Here is a 21,554-nt window from a genome sequence, read left to right on the forward strand (position 1 = left end):
GTCTTAGAAAACAGAGCCAAAGGGTCGTAGCTTAGACTATTCCACAACGCAGCAATCAGGTGTGTGATGTAGTGAAGTGGTTCAGACAAGTTGCAACAAATGTTGAGTCTGGGAACTCAGGGGTAAGTCAGAGGTTAACACCTCACTGACTTTTCAGAAACAAGGAGTAACAAGATCAATGCTTGGAAGCTTGGAAAAGACGTGGAAGTATGTGATAGTCGATTTACTGTATTGTCTGCTTGCCCTTTCTTAAGGAAAGGGCAATCCTATTTATGCTAAAGGACTGTAGTTCTCTCATTTTCCAAGACTTTCCATGACTAACCAGGCTTGGTAACTGTAGTCGACGTAAGAGAATCCCATAGAACCATCCCTTAGGTTCATAGCCTATAGGAAGTAAAAGAAGGTCCAAGGTCAGAGTACCCCTATAGACAAATTATGTCATAGACAAATTATGTCATAGACAAATTATGTCATAACTTAACCAATCTTGTGGGTAACTAAAGAGCGATGACATGTAATGAATCATAGAGGTTCGTAGGAGCTTTTAGAGCTATCGTTCATGCTCCTAGGCCTCTAGTTGGTAGAGATATGTCATGTGGTAGTATGAGTGATGTCATGTAATGAATCATAGAGGGTTGTAGAGATATGCTATGTGGTAATATCGGCCCAGTAACTAAGGAGCGATGACGTGTAATGAATCATAGATGGTTGTAGCAATCGTTGAGTAGTATTGCTCTTGTTGTTGGTGTGATAAGCCAAAATATGTATAGTGACTTGTAGGTTTGAGGAGGAGATTTCCAAGTTTGCTCTTGAGTTTGATAGCAAACTGAGTGCAACGAATGTCAGTATGACACTTCACACTAGGATTTAAGATACTAGCAAATGCGAAGATAGATCCAGTATTTGTGTATAGCTTGTTATAATACTTATTAATCTTCTTCTCTACAGCATCGATTGCTAAAGTCATGTTTGCTACCCATGGATATGTCTTATGCCGTAGTTGGTGCCAAGTTCCTTCAAGCATTAATAATAGTTTTTGATATACTCTGAGTGTATAGCAGATAGTAGGTCTAGCTGACGATCTAATGTTTGTTATAAAGAAGTTGAATGGTCTTGTAAGATCAATGATGTATTTGATGTGCTTCCATTCTACCTCGCTAAGTCTAAACATATGATGTAAGGAAGGCCATCACGTGCCACCACGTGAGGTCCCTTTCATAAGCGGCCCATAGGGCTCGGTAAAATAGGGCACAAGGTGCATAGATAAAAGGGGTTGGAGGCCTCGGAAGAAGGCCTCCAGTCAATAGTCGATGTATCTACGTAGACCTATTGTGCTTACAGAATACGATACCTTCCTGCCTCCTGACCTGGTTCCCTGGACTCCCGTGAGACCCTTAGGCTTACGATCCTTACAATAATACTAAGATTTGGATAGGTCTTGCACTGTGTAGGTTCAAGCCACTAGGCCTGAAATAACTAGTGCTAGTAGATATTTTGAATACTTGTCTTAATCAATAGTTGCTTTCTTTCCTTGATGCCATTTAAGGAAAGAGTTCTAGACTGGCTTCACTAATTCTAATGCTTGATTAGGACAGTAACTGCTATTGATTTATATTCTGTAACCTAGAAATTGAGCATCTGTTTCCGGCAAGGTGCCTGTCACTCTTTAGGCCAGTTGTTGTTAATATAATCCCATTTCCATTAAGGAGACAGTACTAAAGCAGCAATATAGACCAGTGATCTCTCTGTTAAGCTGTAGTATTTGTCTAATTTAACCTAGCTAGAGTTGCAACAAGGACTCATAAAGGGGTCGTTGGCATATATACTCTTTGCAGTCTCAAACTGCTCAAGTAAGAAGTCCATTGTTAGCAACACTCTTTCAATAGTTGCATTATGACCTTCTGTAGCTAGTGTCCCATTGTGAAAGAATAGCAAGAAGTCTTGAAGTTTTTGTAGATCTTGCCAGTCCTTTTCTGATAATAAGTCGTAATTGTTCTCTTGATATTAGTGACAGAAAAGGTTGATACAGTCTTAAGCTTTGTTGTAGTATTGATCATTGTATACCAAGAGTTCTAGTGAGTAGAGTTGTCTCGTACAAGGTTGCAGCCACCACTAAGCTCTCGGAAATTGGCTAATCGTTGTGTGCTCCGTTGAATATAAATTACAATATTATGTAGCTTTCTAAGAGGTCCCTTCTGTCACCATTGTTGCATTTCAAGCTCTATAGGTGTTGTTAACATACTAGTGTTATTCTCTTCTGTAAGAGCCTCATCATTAGTGTCAAATAAGAAGGATTGAGCTGCTAGATTAATAATATGGCCATTGCATCAAAGGTGTTGATGTCTTGCATTATAGACAATTTGGTATTGGTTAAATACTACTATTTATAGAGTAGTCAGTAAGTATTGCAAACTATAATAAACTGTATACATATAGAAAGACATACATGTAGAAAGAGTATCCATCATTGTATCATTGTTTCCTACATTGTCTATAACAAAGTATCTGATTTTCGATACAATTCCATAGTCGTTGATTACTTTCATAATAAGCTCTGCCTGATTCCAACCTAAAGTGTTAGCTGATTACTATAAATATTACTATAAAGTTCCAGAATGGCTATAGCACTTTGATACACATACTTGTGGCTCTATAAAAGTGCTACATTAGATGCTAGTACTAGATGGGCATAAGAGTCATAAATCAGCTGAATTCAAGGACTATTATAAGAAGAACAACATTATCAGCCTCTGTCTCCCCCCTTACTCTTCTCACTTAACCTAGCTAATGACATGAGGTGTTTTAGTGTTCTTAAACAGATGTATAGACAGCAAATCGAAATCTTTATTAAAGCCTATATAAACCACATTATGAAGGTCAGGCTCTTTCTAGCATTCCACGCTACATACAAGCAGTTAATTACCCCTAAAAATGCAAAAGCTGGATTTTGCAGAGCTGGCCTTGTGCCTTTCAATCCTAATGTAGTATTTTCAAAGGTAGATGTCAAGCTATAATCGTCGTATCCAACTTTTCGCTTCGCTCAAGGTTGGAGGAAGCGAGATGCGCGATTAAGAAATTTGGAGAAGCGAGATGCGCGATTTCACTACGTGCATCTGTTCACCGCTACTCCTTAGTAAAACTTTTACCATAGCTATAGACAGTAATTTATATTGTAATCCTATACAATTCATTACATGGAGGGGACTCCTATATCAAATGCACGTAAGTGGCTTGCGGAAAACCCCTCTGAATCTATATCAGTCGCCTGTCACATTTTCAAAGTGCCTGACTCAACGCTATGCTCAAGCATTAAACGCCATGCTCAGAAGCTTACCCACGGAGGTCAGAATAAGGTGCTCTCTACTGCGCAGTCAGAAGCCCTTAAGAAATGGATTCTTGAGCAGTATCACCTAGGGCTTGGAGCTACTAGAAATATGATATTTTCTGCTGTTTGCCAGCTCCAGAGTCTACACCTACGGCCTCCGCCATCACCAAGCTGGCTTACTAAATATATTAAGAATCAGCTTCAAGAATACCACTTTATTACTATGAAGCCTATTGCACTACAGCATACGAGAGCTCAAGATGAGCCTACTATTACACGGTGGTTTAAAGAGTACCTTGAGTTTATACAGGAACACCATATAGAGCCGGAGTCAATTTGGAATATGGATGAAACAGGCTTTAGGATTGGAATTCCAGGAGGTGAGCGTGTTATGGTGCCACGCAGAGCAAATGAGCTCCAGACTCCAAGCCCTGAAAACCGTACGTCTATTACTATCCTAGAGACTGTGTCTGCAGTAGGAAAAGTCATACCACCAGTACTTGTTATTCCAGGCAAAATACATATGGATTCATGGTACCACACCAACCTCAAAGGCACAGAGCTAGTACTGCTCTCCGACACAGGATTTTCAAACACGCAGCTTGCACTACAGTGGCTAGAGCACTTTGCAGAGCAGGCAACCCCTCATAATGGGAGCCCCCGAGTTCTAATACTCGACTCTCATGCAAGTCATACAAGCGATGACTTCGTCATTGCAGCAGAAGAGCATGACATCATTGTCTACACCTTCCCCTCATATCTTACACACATTCTACAGCCATTAGACGTAGGGATTTTCCAGCCTTATAAGCACTGGCACCGAGTAGCTGTGCAGCCATACGAGAGATGGATATTACCTACGACCTACAGTCCTTTATGAGAGATCTCACACACATCCGGGAGCAGATTCTTAAGGAGTCTACTATAATATCAGCTTCCGGAAAGCTGGTATTTGGCCTGTTAGCTGTAATGCAGCCCTTACAAAACTACGCACCTACTCACAACCTACACCTACGCCTACACCTACGCCCCTACCAATCTGGGTTTCTACCCCAAAACCCTCTAATTTTAGGGAGGTAGAAGAGGGGCTACAGCGTTGAAAAAACCGGGTTCCGGAGGGCTTTAGTAGCCCCTCAAAAGAGAGTGCCCGGAAGAATATGTTGACCCAATTATACGAAGAGGGTCTTCCAATTCCTCCGGAGCTCAAGCTTCCAATTCCTGACCCAGAGCACCCTCAAAGTGAGAGCGAGGGCCAGTTTAAGGGTGAGAGCGAGCGTGGGAGCGAGCGTGGGAGTGAGGAAGTGATAGTTTTGTAGAATGGCGCATTTAGGTATCTTTACATATAAATATATGGCATGGTACATATAACATACAATTTCCGAAATCGCGCATCTCGCTTCTCCAACTTTCCCAATCACCCGACTCGCTTCCTCCCACCTTGAGCGAAGCGAAAAGTTTGGATACGACGATTAGACACCTACACCTACAGGTCCCCCCTCTGCTAATTCCAACCCTTAGGTCTCTTCAACGCCTCACAACCTAACAGATGCTCTCTTACAGACTACTCTAGTTAAAAGCCGTATTACAGGTCACTAAGGAAGCTCGCCAACCCCAATTTTTGCTACCGTTGCTACGTTAGCAAAAGGGACAGAGATCTTAGCACATGAGATGACTTTATTGTCAGCTGAGGTCCGTACCCTTCGCGTACCAAACGCCAAAGGGCTAAAAAGTCTCGTGTCCGTTAAGGAGGTGTACTTACTATACTATCCCCCCCCCTGAATGATTGTAACGACCCGCTATTTTGAAGTTTGTGGAAACCCACTTATAGCGATCTGTTTAGGTAAAAAGGCGTAAATAAGATGAGATCACTGGCAGAGGCCTTTTGACAAAATAGTGAATGGTGACAATCATTCAGGGGGGGGATAGTAGGGGATGCACACGATCTTTTGGCATAGAGGGACGTGGATGAGCAGATGCGACACGACTTGCGTGCGGAGGGGGGTAGTAGGAGAGAGGGGAAATTGTCTGGTCAGCACTGTGGCACTTGTGGAAAAGCTGGTCATAATGCGAGAACTTGTCAGGAGGATGTCTAAGTACTTATTTATTAGATTCTAAGTAGCTTTAGAACATATTCTGGTTATTTAATTATATTTTGAAGTAGTGGGGTGGGGAAAAGTGATCGACTCGGTGCCATGATCGACCCGCTGTACAACCACGTTATATAGAATCAGACAACACATTAGAGACTCGACGAAGGAATTATGCATGGTTGGGGTTGGACTGGCGATCTCGGAGATGCAGTTGGCTGCCTTTGATGTGTGGAGGAGCCTTTGATGGCTGCAGGAAGGATTCGTGTACCACCGTACGTGCACACAAAATACGATAAAAGTTCAGCTCTCAACTTGCACTCAATTACGCCACCAAATGCCTATCAGATATTTCACCGCTACTGATCTGCTGGTGAAATGCTGCATCGTATTTCCTATTCGATATTCTCACCGAGACTGTAGACGTACTCAGGTATTCTCAAGTATCGCTCAATTAGGCCACTAGATGCCTATCGCGACTAATCTGCAACGTATCGTGTTGCATATCAGATTCTGGCCGAAACGCCTCTCGCGCACACAATTCCACAAAGTATATACCAGAGTAATACGAATGGCCCATGGATCACAGCAGGCTCCATGAAGACGTACCGCGCAATTGCATCGGTAGTTTGTGGACAGTCAATGTAGGTCTGATATCAACGGCTATTGAGAAACAACGGAGTTTTGGCGAAGACTTGTTATCTGATGAAATCTGTTGCTTTTTGAGGCATCATGAAATAGCTTCATTTATATTTGTTTCCGAATGCAGCTTGCATAATTGATGAAGTCCTTGGAAACAAATCGCCACTCCTCATCCCTCTCAACACTGCCCACCCATGCGCCAATACTCCATCTTCGACAAATCGACAACGTCCACTCCATCCTTGCCCCGCCATCCATCACCAAAGAACTTCTTGCGGGCATCTATCTTAGAAATCTTGCCATTTACTGTCAAAGAGATTTCCTCCCCCTCTTTAAGCCAGTAGATTACTGTCGGTTGCTTGAACAGCATAAGACCAGTCTTTTCTGTCAGGTCATGTCGAAGGGCGTCAAAGCTCGGCTGCTCTGATGATGGCTTTAATTGCACAATAGCAGCGACGCGCTCCTTGTATTCCGTATCGGCCAGAGGCAGGGAGATGGCGTTGGTGATGTAGGGGAGCGAGAGAAGCGCGCTTTCGACCTCGCCTGTATGGACGGTGAAGCCCCAGAAATGCAGTACTATAAGGGTTAGAAGTGTTTTGAATATGGGAGAGTGCTCGAACCATCTATATTTGCCCGGCCGTGGAGAACATAAGTATCCCCGACCTTTTCGGCACAATCTCCGCTCTTGAAGTAGCCCTCTGAATCAAAAGCCTTCTCGGTCAAGGTTGGATCATCTGAAATGTATCTGGTTCGTTAGCACTCTGCTCCTGCATACATGTCTTTATTCATACCGTGAGAACATCGAAGGAGCCTTGAGTCGCATCTCCCCGTCAACAAGCTTCACCTCAACTCCCGTCACGGGTGATCCGATCGAGCACTAGCATGCGGTTAATATCTCAGCCCAGAGTGTGAGGATGTCGTCATTACCATATCAGTATAGTCGGGGTTTTCCCATCTCATGCTGCATATCAAGGTAACCTCTGTAGATCCATACAGGTTTAGCAATGGCTTTCCATGACGGAGTTCCGTCCATCTCTCCTGCGTATGTGGTGAAAGGAGTGATCCCGAGACGCCAGCTACTTTAACCGCTGTCATTCCTTGAATATAAATCTCCGTCTCTGCGGGGGGTAGCACAGCGATATGGTCATCAAAGTACTTTGCGAGCCTGTCATAACCAGTAGGTGCAACGTCAAATACGCTGACGCCCCCCTGTCTGATGCGTTCCCAAAACCATTCGGGGTTGAAGACGCCTCCACAAGTTTCTCTAAACATCGTTAGCACTTCACCGAAATGGACACAAAGACTTACAGGCAAGCACCAGACATCAAACTTGGAATAATCCCGAAAATTCCTCCCATCCAATTACCTGGCTTTTGGTTGAGAAACACATCCTTTTCTGTCATCTGCCACGTCCCTATTCGCTCTCGTGCGGACGCAAGAAGAGCTTGGTAGGAATGAACAACGCCTTTCTGGTTTCCCGACGTGCCTGATGTGAAGAACAATGTACCATTCTGAGTAGATAGATTCTTGGTACTGACGCTTGTTTCGTATTTGAGAGATGCCGAGGTGTCGAGGCAAGATGTCTGTATTTCCACGAAAGGGAGTTTTGGGTTGACTCCGCTGTCACTGCTGGTACACAAGATTTTGATACCTTGGGCTTTGTCGGCGAGCGCGGGGGCATATAGCAGGGCCAGAGGTTTTGCGAGCTTGAAGTAGCGTAGAACGTCCTCTGGCTTGACAACGATGGCTATGTTTGAGTAAGCATAATGCATATCACAAAAATAGGCTACTTACATTGTGCTGACATGGCGGAACCAAGGGAGAAGATGGTGAGCATCGACACTACATATTCCAATCCCGGAGGAGCTATCAGAAATATAAACTTGTCCTGGCTGGCGGTTTCCCATCCATTCTGAAGCAATTCGTCCTTCAATTTATCGCGGAGCGAAGAAACCCTTTGCAACAGTTGTCCAGCCGTGGCAGTTTTCCCCGTAGAATGATCCCTAAGTGCAATCCTATCGGGGTGTTGCCGCGCATGTTGAATTAACTCCAGAAAAGGAGAGACTGGAGGAAAGAGGAGCTGCATATTAACAAGATGATTTCCTGACTAGAGGCAAAAACAAGAAGCACTCTCAGGTTGATGTCCAGTATCTCAGATATACCAAGTAGAAACGTGGTCAAAGATTCTGCAGGGAAGAAAATGACCACAGCTACTTTATGTTTCGTCCCTGGCTCGGAAATATGGACCAGTGCTGCAAGTCCCTTTATCTCATCGGAGAGCACACCTCGACTACTCACTAATGCTGCATAATTGTTCTTTTGAGGCGGAACTAAGACGGGATAAACTCGACCGGCGGTGTAGGTCTATCATCTGTTTTCTGTCGTTTCACTGCATCTTCGAGGAGCTGGAGCCTCTGTACCTACCCCGAATTATCCTTTTCATTCCCGTCTTCCCGAGGTCAGATAGTAGCTGAGATGTGGAACGGTAGGTATCGACGTCTGGTGTTCCACTTTTTAGAAAATATTGCCATGGCAATGACCTAATTGGGTATATTCGTTCCGAACCTTGTTCAGTTGGTGGGCCCCTTATAAAAGCCACTAGTAGCGATCTGCATAAGGGTGGATCCAAGCAGCTCCACACTAGGACCCTGGTTCACACCCCTGTTTATAGATCCCGGGGCTCCCGAAGCCGAAGGTGACTCCAGACGATATTTACACCTCTGTTATAAGGCAAACAGCAACCCAGTATTCTCAATCGGGAGGACCTTTATCTACGGTTCCATTGCTTCTAAATTGTTTAAAAATTGATCACATCACGGCTTGTTGGTAAAATGGCAAAAGTCCGACCTTCCCCGATTGAGTCCCTGGAGGCCTACAAGCACATTTCCCCAGACTCGGGGGAACCAACCGCGATCCACCCCAACTACAACCCCAAAATCAAGGCCCATGTTCCCCAGGACTCTCCTCACAAAGAGTTTACACCCCCGAAAGATCGGGGGTTCTACGCTGATCCAAAGAAGAAGGCATTGTTTGCCGTCACCACACCCGCTGATGTGACTGAAAGCATCGGTATCTATCTCCGAAATGCAGAACCGACATAGACTGATGACCTCTAGGCACTGAGCTACAGAATGTTCAATTAAGCCAATTAGATACGAAGCAATTGGATGAGCTTGCTGCACTTGTCAATGAACGCGGTGTTGTCTTCTTCCGAGACCAAGACTTGACAACTGAGAGGCAAGTTGAGATATTTGAGCATTTTGGGGTTTTGGACACGCATCCCACTCAAAAAGTACTTGGTCGTATCTCCTCACCCGGTAGAGAAAGAACTTGCCCTTTCTGACACCTGCCAGGATACGAAGCATTTCATTGTCGGAGGAAACAACGCAGATTGGCGGACGCTTTTGAAATACACTCCGTGGCCAATGTCGGACTTCCATTCTGACACGAGCTTTGAGATCAACCGTATGCCCCCTCTACTTACTATCAAGTTCCTCTCTAATGAAGGACAGCCCCAAGCTATTCTCTCCTTCGCATGGAGGAGCATCCTTCTGTCGGTGGAGACACGGCCTGGGTGTCTGGGTATGGCCTTTATGATGAGCTTAGCCCCCACATGCAAAAGCTTCTAGAAGGATTGCATGCTGTGCACACCTCGCGTTTGCAATACGATACCTTGATTGTGAGCTCTGACCTTCTGTTCCCGTCCCTCAGTACCAGTAATATCTTGAAACCACGATACACAAAGTAGCTGACCCTTTCTTCCAGGACTACTTCGGCGATGAACCCCGCCGTCCACCGATGGATACACATCATCCTGCGATTCGAACACACCCTGTCACTGGCCTGAAGTCTCTTAATGTCAATCTCGTTTATTGCACTGGCTTTGCCGAGTTGAAGAAGGCGGAGTCAGATGCTCTTCTTCAGTTCCTGACCCTGCTTATTCACAGTTCGGATGACCACTACGTCAGATGGAAGTGGCAACCAGGAAGTATCGCCTTATGGGATAACGTAAGACATCTAGACCGTCGATAGCCATTTGGTCGATGCTGACAGGCGTGTAGAGATCAAGTCTTCATCGGATCATACCAGGAAACTACCAGTCGGGTATAAGGAGAGGTATCAGAACTACTGTCTTTGGGGAGAAACGTGAGTCCCATAATTTCAGGCCTGGCAAGACTCACCTAACAGAAGCAGCTTTCTATGACCCGAAGAGTGAAGGCCGGATGCAAAGAGAAGAGCGGCTTATTGCTGAGAGCAAGAAATGATTTGGTACTTGCGGCATGGCGTGCCTACAAATGGTACGAAGCCTCTAGTCGTAATCCATAGTTTTTATCTCTAGCCATAGATTGAAAAAAGCTTATATACGTATGTTCTCTTTACTGTCAAATGGCAATTCCGTGTAACTTCATGTTTCTCATCACCAAAATGGCAACTCCGTGCAACTTCATGCTTCTGATCGACACATTTACTTCATTATCTATTTTAGTCGCACACAAAACTTCGAAAATAACATCATTACAAAAATCCAATCTATTTAGCGCCGTACTGCCATGATTTCCACACATAAACATTATGCCCCCAAAAATAAACACGAGACATATTGTACTGGCCGTAGATGTTACATCGTCGATTAATTTTCCCAATATACAAATACGTAGTGCTCCCTGCCATAATCTTACACTCAGTATGAATACTTCTCCATCGTAGAAATCATAGGCAGAATGGTGAGTGCCTGTGTTGACACAACAAAGACTAAGAAAATATCAGTCATCTAGAGTCACTGAGATTGTGCGCGATATCGAATAACATACCTGGTACGACCCAGAAACTTGCAAGATAACCCTGGCGTATGAGTGATTGGATCGCTTCAGGCAGCAGTGCCACTACAGAGGAATCATCCAAAATTCTCTGGATAATTTGATCCTGGTACGGGTCAGGGTTTTTCTTTATGAAAGAGGTGAGGCATGGGACCGACCTTTGTATAACCTGGGATTTCAGTCATTATTTTCTGCAAGGTGACGTGGAACTGGTGCTTCAAAAGCCCCGAGCTAATGCTTATGCCCAGGGCGACACCGATTTGTTGGCTCATATAGTACATGCTAATAGCTGTGGCCATATATTGCTTCGAAGAACACTGGTACAAGCCGATGAACTGTGCAGAGAGGGCTATGCCACCAAAGAGACCGAATGGAAAAGTAGTCATGATTCCCTCCCAAACGCCTAAATGAGTTTCATGCATTAGTTAGCTTTTATTTGAGATTGCTTTCAAAGCCAAATCCTTGCTCTGGTGGGGAAAGATAATGAGGATTCGTAAGGTAGAGCTTGCACTTTGACATACCGATAGTATGAGGCCATCGGATAAGGATCGCCACGGAATTGGTGATGCAGAAGAACAGCGAGACGATAGAAAGCTTTTTGTAAGTTCCAAATCTAAGGACAGGTATTAGTTATTAGGTAGGTCTCAAAGGAAGGAGGAGCCGGGCGTACCTTTTGATTATTTGTCCTGCGAGCAGAGCACCTATAGCGTTTCCAATACTAAAAGGAGCTGTTCGCCCCCCACCTTCTGCATCTGAGGCTCCCCGAGTATTTGCAAAGTAAGGTGCTATTTGAGAAACGAACTTTGGTTTGTCAGTGAAGTAAACAGACAAGGCAATAGGCTCACTTACCCCATAACCGCTCGCAACTATAAGTAACTAGCAAACAAGTCAGTATGCGCCTTGTGACCCAGGAGAGAATTCAAATACCTGTCCAGCACAAAATGCACCTATCTCTGTTTTCAAAAGCTTCAAGGGCATCAAGAGCTCCCTATTACCGGGAAAGGTCTCGAAGACAAGAAAGGCTAATGTGGAGATTGCGCCAATAACAATCAAACTCTGAACAAGAGAATGCGACCCGGACAGCGAGCCCTGTAAATCGATGACTGCCAAAAGCGAGGATATTGCTATGGCAAGAGTGATCGCCCCTGGGAAATCGAAAGCCAGGACAGATTCTTCTCGCTGTTGTTCCTCTTGCTGTTCTACTTTTGGGCACATAACTTCGAAGCTCTTCGCCATAAGCAAACAAGAAGCAGCTGCGATTGGGACTTGGCCGAGAAATAACCTTTGGAAACATTAGCAATAATTCATAGAAAAGACGCGACTGGGTGCCTACCATCTCCATCCAATTGCTCCAGCGAGAAACCCGCCAAGCGGGCCACCCCCTGAGAGTCCGATTGTTGAGGCTATATTGACATAACTTCGTAAAACCGCGACGTCGGAAGAGTCGGCGAGCTCTGTTTAAAAAAGTCAGCTGGCACAGCTATTGTAGAAAATAGTGCTACCAACGCACCTGTGATGATAATGGAAGCCAGAGAGACCATCCCTGATGCCCCGCAGCCGGCAACAACCCTACCCAAAATCACCTGCCAATAGGTTTGACCTATTCCGCTATTCTCATGTAAGTACGTTTGAAAGGCAACGGTCATATCTGAATAATTCTGGGCTATCACTTACCAGAGTGTGCTACCAATACAAAATGTACAGTACGCCACCAGTAGAGGGCGTAGGCTACCATAACTATCACTTAATCTTCCATACTATTGAGGTCTGTTAGTGAAATTGACAGGAGTTCGTCCTCAAGAACCGAATCTATCAAACGCTTCAACAACTAGAAGTAGCTCACCAGCGGCAATGTTACGCAATACCCCATCGTGAAACTCGTCATCATCCATGACGAGTTCTGAAGGCTATTAAATCGTGACGCTATCGTCTCATGAGTCGCCCACACAAGAGAGGTATCCGCGTATGCCAAGAGGATTCCTGCAAAGTTCATCAGATTAAAATGTGCTGACAGGATGGGCAAGAACCACTGCTTACCGATAAGTGCTCCAACCTGCCATAGTCTAAATATTTTACTGTTTTTCTCAGGCTCGGTTTTTGCTTGCTTTGGCAGTAACTGGGTTGTTTCGTCCGCAGATTCTTCACCAAATCCGCTCATGCTTGAAGTTCGAGATAGGGTACAGGAACTTGAAGAGGACATCGGAAGCCGGTCCTTCGGGACAGTATGCCAGCGCTTGATATGCGTGTGAAGGAAATCAACCTGGGTTTAACTGTGGCGTATGTGGCTGCAAGACGAGAGTACGAGGACGATGAGAATGCACATGAATACTGAAAGGAGTCAAAGATGAGATAGCGAGAGGCAGTGGCGGATGTATAGGAGGCGAATCCGGCACCCCAATAACGAATCTAAAGGAGCAGATTCCAACGGAGCTCCGGAAAGAGAATCTCCCCGTGCACAACCTACAGCAAAATAACCGCATTCGCTCTGTTTACGCACGGGCTCGTACAAATTCTTTCGGCGCTGAATTTTAGCCCATCCTCTGAATGGCTCACTCACCCTTCGTCTCACTTTGGTTCGAGGGCCAATGGCTCAAGTATACCTCATCCCGAGTCTTTCCTTGGGTTGCAAGACAAGAGCTGAAGCCTACTATACCTTACCATTTGCCTTGCTTCATATTGCAAGAGAAGAGCTGAAGCCTACTGTACCTTACCATTTGCCTTGCTTCATATTGCAAGAGAAGAGCTGAAGCCTACTGTACCTCATCCTATGTCTCGCCTCATATTGCAAGACAAGAGCTGAGATCTCTCGTGCATTACTGATTCAGCTGGGATATACAGAGATCTATACTTTCCTGCACGCCACTTCTGTTTTTGTAATAAAAGGCTGGGGTCTTTCCGGGGTCTTTGCTCCATTCGTAAAAGCGCTGGCAGTGGGACAGGTTTCATATTGTAAGACAACAGCTGAAGGCTAGCGCACGACCCTATATCTCGCTGCATTTAGTAACTTACCAAAAGAAAAAAGTATGTAAAATGAATTAAGGGCCGATTTTCTAAGAACACGTAAATAACAACTATTTTTACATATTATATTAAATGAAGTTTATTTTCTCTAACGTACATGTATAACGAACCGGCCAAACAAGCGAACCGGCCAATCCATTTTACACCTTAAATCACGAATTTCATAACTTAATATCTCAACAACCCTTTAATAATAAGTTATAAAAATATGTACTTAGCCTTTTATAAGCATTTAAAGTACTCTATTTGATTTTTAAAGCAATTAGTATTGTAGTTATTAAGATATTGAGTTTTAGCCCCCACTTTTGACCTAATTCTTAGTATCTTAATAACTACAATACTAATTGCTTTAAAAATCAAATAGAGTACTTTAAATGCTTATAAAAGGCTAAGTACATATTTTTATAACTTATTATTAAAGGGTTGTTGAGATATTAAGTTATGAATTCGTGATTTAAGGTGTAAAATGGATTGGCCGGTTCGCTTGTTTGGCCGGTTCGTTATACATGTACGTTATATACTAACTAATCTATGTTAATTTTTAGATAATAAGAAAAAGAGAACCTGTTATTATAAATAGAGTAAAACATGTTTAGTGAGTTATACCGATAAAAGGTGTGGGTAGTTTAGGAGGTTATAGTGAGTAATATCTTGAAGATATCTAGTGAGCTACATGCTATAATTGAATTTAAATCTAAAGTAGAAAGGCGGTAAGGTGAGTAAAAGAATCTTTACCAGGGTTGTGCAGGGTATTTAGATCTTTTGCCCATGAATTAAATTGATTAAAATGATACTTGGTGACTTGATATAAATGTTTATATTCTAGTTAGGGTGGTGCGGGGGAACTAGTTCTGCATTTCAGCCGCTTCGTGATTCCCCACCGACCCACTACATGTTATAGCTGAACTGAGATATGATGCAACGGTCTACTTAGCACAGACACTTCATTATCTTTGCAAACTCGACGTGATTCTACCAAATCTCACACATTCAGACACAACAGAGCGGAATACGCATTTCCCAATCAACATGGCAAGCCACCTTTCAGACCCTGCCAATGGAGCGGCCCTTGGCGGCACTTCTATTGCCCAGATCTCGACCATCTCGCTCCCACGACTCCTCAAAAAAGATCCCGCTGAGATTGCTCTCCTCAACAAAGTGTGCTCCGGGGCAGGCTTTTTTTATCTGGACTTCCGTGGAGATGCGGAGAGCAAAGGTGTGCTTGCACATCTCTCCGACGTCAATACGGTAGTTGAGAAGTACTTCGACCAGCCCGACGAGGCCAAAGCAGGGGACGCCAGGCTTGACATCAAAGCTTCCCAGGATTTCGGATATAAGAGGGGCCACGGGGGTGAGTCGTTCGAGGTAAGAATGCGCGACCCCCGGTCTGGTAGATCATACCCATGGTATCTCTGCTGACCTAATGGAAATTAGATATCACGAGACGAAATTACATCAGACGGCGCTTCTGTCTCGAAAATGCCGCAGCTGTTCCAGCATGATTGGGCCAAGATCAGCAGCTTCATTGCTAGTTGTGACGAGGCTTGCTTGACATTGCTCAAAAGTCTCTCAGAAGATTTCATGCTGCACCACCGCGTCGATCACCCCAGCGACACTGGACTGAAATTTGTCCTCCACCCATCCCTGGCTCGGTTGTCAGACGTTGGCGAAAACCTACACACGGACGGCGGAACCTTGACCCTTTTGTTTTACAAGGATTGGAGCATCCATGCTTTTCTTCCCGACGCCGACAGATGGGCTTTCATCCCGCCACCCCCAGAAGGATGTACCCTGGTCAATATCGCCGACACACTGCAGGCTCTCTCGGAGGGGAAGCTGCATTCGCCAAAGCACAGAGTAACACAGCCAGTTGATGGCGCAAACAATCGGTACTTTCTCAGCTACTTCTTGAGGCCTGAAAATGAGTGGATCAATAAATGCAGCTCTACCAAGTAGACAGGGCATGGAACTGGTCTGGCCAGCATTCAATGGAATGCATGTCGTGACAAAAATGTGATCTCTCGAGACTTTAGCATTTAGAATATATTACTGCTGCTGTGAAATTTGAATAGAAGCATTACACTATACTAAAATTATACTTTCCTCTCCGGATCGAGCTTAAGCCACTTTGGTTTTGTGATAAGGCCGAAATAGCAATAGTAGTGATAAGGATGATAATATATTATATGGTGTTGTAAGGTGTAGAAAGCCACATATCGGAAGCTCCGCTAATCATCGAGACCCCTGTGACACTGAATATTGCGGATCAGCTTTTGAGTATTGGGAATTGCACTTCTAGAGAGCCGTCCAATTCCATTCATCTTACTTTGGGCACTCAATAAACCCCGACTCATCATGAACTCTCTCTTAGTTCAATGGTTTCCGACATTTGCTACTGTCGCTTCCGTGGTAGCCGTTATACTCTTAGCTCCATCTCGATCGAAAACTTGGCTCCGAAGGCATTGGAGCTTGAGGTTTGGCCACAATGTTTTTCGCAATAAATCGACTGAAATAAAGATTCAGATCAGCCATCGAAAGTGGGAAGCCCGCGACAAAGATGCCGATGATGAGAAGCTGGACGAACTCAAAAAGCTCAAGCAATTATACTACCAACTACACAATCTTGAGAAGTTCCCCGAAGTCCTTCCTCAGGCCAAGGGACTCTTGGTTTCATTGCTAGAGGAGACAAGCACAGCGGGTCGGACACTACCTCTACATGACAGTATTCTGTCAGTTCATCCCTTCTCTCGGCATGCTCTGGAAGCGTTTCAACACAGGCGGGATCGTGGTATTGGAAAGGAATGGGAAGACTATAACATTAGACGAAAAGAAGGGTCTCCACGGGAGTTGGTCAGCGACAGGGAAGAAGCAATTTGGTGGTTGAAGCAACTTTCTCCCGTCAAGTATGTCGATGGCGCTTGGCTGGGTTATATTGGCAAGGTAACCACACCATTTGCCCTCTTGAAGACGATGAAAGGGGCATGGCAGATCTTGTCCGAAGAATTGGGTGATGGTGATTTGCGAAAGAACCACGTTCACTTGTACCACAAGCTGCTCGAAACTACCGCTCCGGACCTACCTACTGCAGAATCTCTCGACTTTGGTCACCCACGGCATCAGCTCAACGAGCTTTCCGTATGGAAATCCGCAATCGCTCAACTACTGATTTCTCTCTTCCCGCATGAGTTTCTACCGGAGATCCTCGGATTCAACCTTCATTTTGAAGCTATTTCAACGGACACGCTAAAGGCCACTCGGGAATTGAAAGAAGTTGGAATAGACCCGTATTACTTCCTCCTCCACATATCGATAGACAACACCCATTCCGGCCACAGTGCAATTGCGATAGAGGTGGTTTGCGAATACATGAGGCACGTACTCGAAAGTGAAGGGCAGGAGGGTGCACAAAAGGCATGGGGAAAGCTTCAGGCAGGCTACCTCCTCTCGTCATGCTTGCCAGGAGCAGTTATTTGCCCATCCCAAAAACAATTGAATAGTGGCTCTAATATTTCTCTGAGCCCAGCAGAAGTCAAGGTAATCAACATATTCAGGGCCAAGGCACAGGTCGCCCATGGGTTTCATTGCAGTAGCCGGGTCAAAATCGGGTCCCGAAGCGTGGCCGACTGGCTTGACCCAGTCGCACTAGGATCCAAAGAATGGCAGAAGGGGCTGCTCGATGCGCTCAGTTCCAGCAAGTACTGGATTTGCAAGGGAGATAGTCGCAAAAGCCGCTTTATCCAAGAATTGCAATGGAACGGAAGAATGTTTGGCTCTTTCACCCAGGATGAATACAATGTCTTGACGAAATGGATTGATACCCTTCCCAACAACTCTTCAATTCTGCGGACTCTCGATGCCATGGTGCAGAATGGCGATGATGACAACAACAAGGACATCCTTTCTGGATATCCTGTGTTTCAGCGACCCTTCAGTGGTTGGAGTTCGGGGATACCCAAAGCTTTCCAGCCAGCCACAACCTTGTTCAAGTTCCCAGAGCTCCCATCTCTGGACATTGGAGGCCGCCCGGTTATCGAGAAGCTACTACCGCTATGGATCTCTCACCCTTGTCTTCTCCAAATGTTTGTGTCGGTTCCAATCAGAACCAAGAACACGTTTGTCTGCTCAATCATCAAGATTCTGCGTGCACAGGGAGGCTTCGACATCGAGAGAGAATGTCCTGCTGGGATGGATGAAGTCCAACGTACCAATAGCCTAGGCCTTGCCGGAATTGGTATAAATATGATAGTGCAACAGGGTCTCTCCCCTACCGCGCTACCCTCATTGAAGGAAATTCTCAAAATGTTTCCATCGGAATTTGCGGTTCATATGTTACACTTTTCGATGCGCCCAATGAGTCACAAGGGTATGCTGATTGGGATGGCAACTGCTTTTGCAAAGATGCATTCCGTACTATCAGAGTCTCAATCCGGTCTGTTGTCTGTCCAGGATCAGGACATTTTGCAGAGGATAGCTCGTCGAGAATTAGAGGGGCTGGAGCATTGCTGGAAAGAACTAGAACAAGATGGAAAAACATATGCCGACTGCTGTGAGGGTTATGCCAAGACCGCAGATCAAATCAAGAGGTGTTTTGAATTGTGAATATCATATCGGAGGTAGAAGTCTGCGATTACAGTTTCCGGCTCATATCGCAGTTTGTTTTGATGGTATTTGCAATTTAGAGACTAGAAATGAAAAAGTCTATCCGAATATTTCCTAAATCGATTCCATGTACTTCAAATTTTGTGAAAGCCCATGTTAAAACCCACCTTCGCATCCGTTTATGAAATCAACCAAAAATGATATGCTTGTGCGACCTTGGGCCAAAATCAGCTTCAGAATCGAAAAGCTCAGCAGTCTTCGTATTTTGTGTCCCCACTTCTCTGGTGGAGATCAACGTCGATCCCGCTGAGGAAGACTAACCTTTCGTCTCACACTGACAAGGACCTGGTACATCCCTCACAGCCCCGTGACACCTGAGAACAAAGGGCGTAGTCCAGTGGAACCTTGCATATCGGATAGACGGATGACTCCGAACAGGGAAATTGATCAGGTTTTTGGCTTGAGTGTACTGCTGCAGCTCTTGGTTTCAGAACAGAGAGTCCGATAGCCCCAAACATCCCATTTTCAAAAACACTACGCCACCTTGACTTCAACCACTTATATCTCCAAGTGTGTCCGAAGGTGTGAGATTCGGGTTTTGCAGCAGATATGCTCCGAATATGACTTAGTGTGATAATAGAAGTACTCTGAGGGTAATGCATTTGCATAGATACTACAAGCGCATAGATACTACAAGCTTGATAAGGCGATGTCTTGAGTTCGTAGTATAAAGCCGTGGCGTATACCCTCCCAGAACCCTCACCATTCTACATACCAACCAGTAAAATGAAGGTTTCTTGTCTTATTCTCTTCCTTGGGATCTCAAGATGCCACGGGCATCTTGTTGGTCAACCGATCAAAACATCCAGCGGCCCAGTTAGCGGCCACGCAGCGACTGTCAATTCAGATGTCTCTGTATATCTCGGGATTCCTTATGCACTACCACCAGTTGGAAATCTGAGATTTATGCCACCGAAGAAATATCATGGTGATAAACCCATTAATGGAAGCAGTATAGTAAGTTTTTCCCTAATCCTGGCAAATTCGAGAGTATATTCACATTCCAACCCTAGGGATACGCTTGTCCAGCCAACACGCCGTTCGCCGCTCGTGGCAATGATCTCAACAAGTACGATATATCTCTTGCAAATCTTACTGCCCAAGGAATTGCAACTCTCTCGGACTTATTTCAAGTTTTGGCAACTTTTAGTGAAGACTGCCTAACTCTGAATGTCTGGGTTCCCGCTGGTGGGGAATCAGACAAAGCTGTCATGATCTATGTCTATGGGGGCAGTTACACTGGAGGGAGTACTCAGATTGGCTATTACGACGGGCAGCATCTCGCAGCCGAACAGGATGTTATTGTCGTCACCCTCAAGTAAGCAATCCGTCATCAAATGACTGGGGGGCAAATTCTAAAACTCTCGTCTTAGCTACCGGGTCGATATCCTGGGATTCCATGGCGATCCGGAGTCTGAAAATCATAACCCCGGATTCCTTGACCAGCGGATGGCTGTAGAATGGGTAAGAGACAACATACGCGCTTTTGGCGGCGATTCCTCAAGGTTGACGCTATTCGGCCAATCTGCTGGTTCAGCCTCAGTGGACCACTACGCCTATTCCTATGCGTCTAACCCCATCGTTTCTGGCTTCATTATGGAGTCTGGTGCTGCTGGTTTTGGAAAAGCCTTGCCATCGAACAATGCCCAAGCATGGTACAGCGTCTCTGATACTCTTGGTTGCGGCACAAACGTTACTTCTAGCCATCATGATATACTTTCGTGTCTACAAACGAAGGATTTCAAAGAGCTGTTTGCTGCGATTGCGATTGGGTCCAACAGCTTCGGTCCCAGCGTCGACGGAATCACGGGCTTTGCCGACTATCCCGCTCTTTCAAAAGCAGGCAAATTTGCCCAACTCCCTGTTTTGACTGGGAATAACGATTTCGAGACGGGCGCATACATTCCCTTATTTGCTCTCAATGGCGTCACTCAAGACCATCAATTCTGGGTTGATTACACTAATAGGGAGTTTGCGTGCCCTGCAGGCGCACGAGCAAATGTCAGCGCCTCACATGGCCTTCCTATATGGCGTTACCGGTGGTTCGGAAACTTCCCAAACACTCGCCTGTTCACCAACCCTGATAGCGGCGCCTGGCATTGCTCCGAGATTGCCTTCATTTGGAACACGCTTCCTACCGGACCAGGAATTCCTCCTGATACCGCGGTGGAGGTTTCGATTAGGGGATATATCCAGGGCGCGTGGGCAGCTTTTGCAAAATCTCCTTGGACTGGGTTGACGAAGTACAGGGGTGGATGGCCTCAATATTCACCTTTTGAGCCATCATTGATTAGGTTGGCTTATGATAATGTGACGGGCACGAATGTTGCATCGTCCGGAACTTATGATGAGGCCTGTCTCACGACCTATCCCATAGGCCATAAAAATCATTGATAGTACTATAATATTCATCTCGCTGCCCTTCTCTGTTTACTATTGATTATAGACTCGCATTTGGTATGGCTTGATACAGCGAGACTCGCCCAGGAACTACATATAATAGCCCGAGGCGCCGGTCATCCCGTCCCATTGATCATTTCACTCGACCAGGTAAATGGGGGTCTCAATAGTTTGTGCGATGAAGAATGCACATGACAATTTCGTACGAAGAAAGAAGAATGATTCTTGCATTTCAAATGCTTAAATTAAACCCAAAATTAAGTGTAACTTAGGTTGCGCGAATCTATGATCTTCCTCATACAACATTAAGAGATCGACATGCTAGAAAACCTACATAATATACAACTTTAGTTAACGTACATGTATAACGAGTTAAGCAAGTCGGCCACTTTCTACCAACCACATATATATTATATAAATCAATTCAACCACAACGCCTTGAATCAATTCAAACTACTTGGAATTAACCATCTTTAGACGTCTCCTAAGCTACCTAACATGTTGAAAATTATGGCTAGTTTAGCTACAGTTGCCACAGCGCTAAGTATGTAGCTAAGCCCCCCCTATACAACTACCCTCCCTATATATATTCTCCCTCTTAGC

General features: G+C 45.0%; 5 protein-coding genes across 5 annotated transcripts; 3 read left to right on the forward strand and 2 right to left on the reverse strand.

The window, feature by feature from the left end:
• Positions 1 to 6,045: 6,045 nt before the first annotated feature.
• On the reverse strand, positions 6,046 to 8,524 carry VC83_08517 (uncharacterized protein). The gene is made up of 6 exons (XM_024472066.1): positions 7,849 to 8,524; positions 7,363 to 7,801; positions 6,982 to 7,318; positions 6,846 to 6,931; positions 6,675 to 6,799; positions 6,046 to 6,630 (listed from the first exon to the last, which is right to left on the reverse strand). Exons 1-6 carry the CDS (start codon positions 8,138 to 8,140, stop codon positions 6,233 to 6,235), a joined length of 1,677 nt encoding a protein of 558 aa, XP_024320258.1. The 5' UTR covers positions 8,141 to 8,524; the 3' UTR covers positions 6,046 to 6,232.
• A 246-nt stretch (positions 8,525 to 8,770) lies between these two features.
• On the forward strand, positions 8,771 to 10,441 carry VC83_08518 (uncharacterized protein). The gene is made up of 7 exons (XM_024472067.1): positions 8,771 to 9,123; positions 9,171 to 9,346; positions 9,408 to 9,519; positions 9,567 to 9,733; positions 9,820 to 10,062; positions 10,116 to 10,200; positions 10,249 to 10,441. Exons 1-7 carry the CDS (start codon positions 8,886 to 8,888, stop codon positions 10,317 to 10,319), a joined length of 1,092 nt encoding a protein of 363 aa, XP_024320254.1. The 5' UTR covers positions 8,771 to 8,885; the 3' UTR covers positions 10,320 to 10,441.
• A 238-nt stretch (positions 10,442 to 10,679) lies between these two features.
• On the reverse strand, positions 10,680 to 13,029 carry VC83_08519 (uncharacterized protein; the record flags this gene model as incomplete). Its single annotated transcript, XM_024472068.1, has 12 exons — positions 10,680 to 10,806; positions 10,866 to 10,977; positions 11,030 to 11,274; positions 11,393 to 11,484; positions 11,542 to 11,672; positions 11,721 to 11,747; positions 11,799 to 12,153; positions 12,205 to 12,325; positions 12,382 to 12,479; positions 12,546 to 12,628; positions 12,715 to 12,851; positions 12,909 to 13,029. 12 exons carry the CDS (start codon positions 13,027 to 13,029, stop codon positions 10,736 to 10,738), a joined length of 1,593 nt encoding a protein of 530 aa, XP_024320279.1. The 3' UTR covers positions 10,680 to 10,735.
• Positions 13,030 to 14,785: 1,756 nt separating this feature from the next.
• Positions 14,786 to 15,950, forward strand: VC83_08520 (uncharacterized protein). The gene is made up of 2 exons (XM_024472069.1): positions 14,786 to 15,257; positions 15,327 to 15,950. Exons 1-2 carry the CDS (start codon positions 14,922 to 14,924, stop codon positions 15,846 to 15,848), a joined length of 858 nt encoding a protein of 285 aa, XP_024320232.1. The 5' UTR covers positions 14,786 to 14,921; the 3' UTR covers positions 15,849 to 15,950.
• A 297-nt stretch (positions 15,951 to 16,247) lies between these two features.
• Positions 16,248 to 20,945, forward strand: VC83_08521 (uncharacterized protein; the record flags this gene model as incomplete). The annotated part of the gene is made up of 5 exons (XM_024472070.1): positions 16,248 to 18,093; positions 18,147 to 18,255; positions 19,361 to 19,508; positions 19,565 to 19,869; positions 19,925 to 20,945. 5 exons carry the CDS (start codon positions 16,248 to 16,250, stop codon positions 20,943 to 20,945), a joined length of 3,429 nt encoding a protein of 1,142 aa, XP_024320233.1.
• Between the last annotated feature and the right edge of the window lie 609 nt (positions 20,946 to 21,554).

Source organism: Pseudogymnoascus destructans, assembly GCF_001641265.1.
Source record: "Pseudogymnoascus destructans isolate 20631-21 unplaced genomic scaffold scaffold_28, whole genome shotgun sequence".
In the NCBI taxonomy this organism is placed as follows: Eukaryota; Fungi; Ascomycota; class Leotiomycetes; order Thelebolales; family Thelebolaceae; genus Pseudogymnoascus; species Pseudogymnoascus destructans.

What these genes read in the sequence shown, in the direction of transcription:
- VC83_08517 (XM_024472066.1), bottom strand. Translation starts at nt 8,140, where the DNA reads ATGCAGCTCCTCTTTCCTCCAGTCTCTCCTTTTCTGGAGTTAATTCAA. An exon ending in GCTCCTTCGATGTTCTCACG is followed by an intron (nt 6,800 to 6,845) that starts GTATGAATAAAG and finishes CTAACGAACCAG; the next exon opens with ATACATTTCAGATGATCCAA. An exon ending in CGGCCGGGCAAATATAGATG is followed by an intron (nt 6,631 to 6,674) that starts GTTCGAGCACTC and finishes TAACCCTTATAG; the next exon opens with TACTGCATTTCTGGGGCTTC.
- VC83_08518 (XM_024472067.1), top strand. Translation starts at nt 8,886, where the DNA reads ATGGCAAAAGTCCGACCTTCCCCGATTGAGTCCCTGGAGGCCTACAAG. An exon ending in CACGAGCTTTGAGATCAACC is followed by an intron (nt 9,520 to 9,566) that starts GTATGCCCCCTC and finishes AATGAAGGACAG; the next exon opens with CCCCAAGCTATTCTCTCCTT. An exon ending in TACTGTCTTTGGGGAGAAAC is followed by an intron (nt 10,201 to 10,248) that starts GTGAGTCCCATA and finishes TAACAGAAGCAG; the next exon opens with CTTTCTATGACCCGAAGAGT.
- VC83_08520 (XM_024472069.1), top strand. Translation starts at nt 14,922, where the DNA reads ATGGCAAGCCACCTTTCAGACCCTGCCAATGGAGCGGCCCTTGGCGGC. An exon ending in ACGGGGGTGAGTCGTTCGAG is followed by an intron (nt 15,258 to 15,326) that starts GTAAGAATGCGC and finishes AATGGAAATTAG; the next exon opens with ATATCACGAGACGAAATTAC.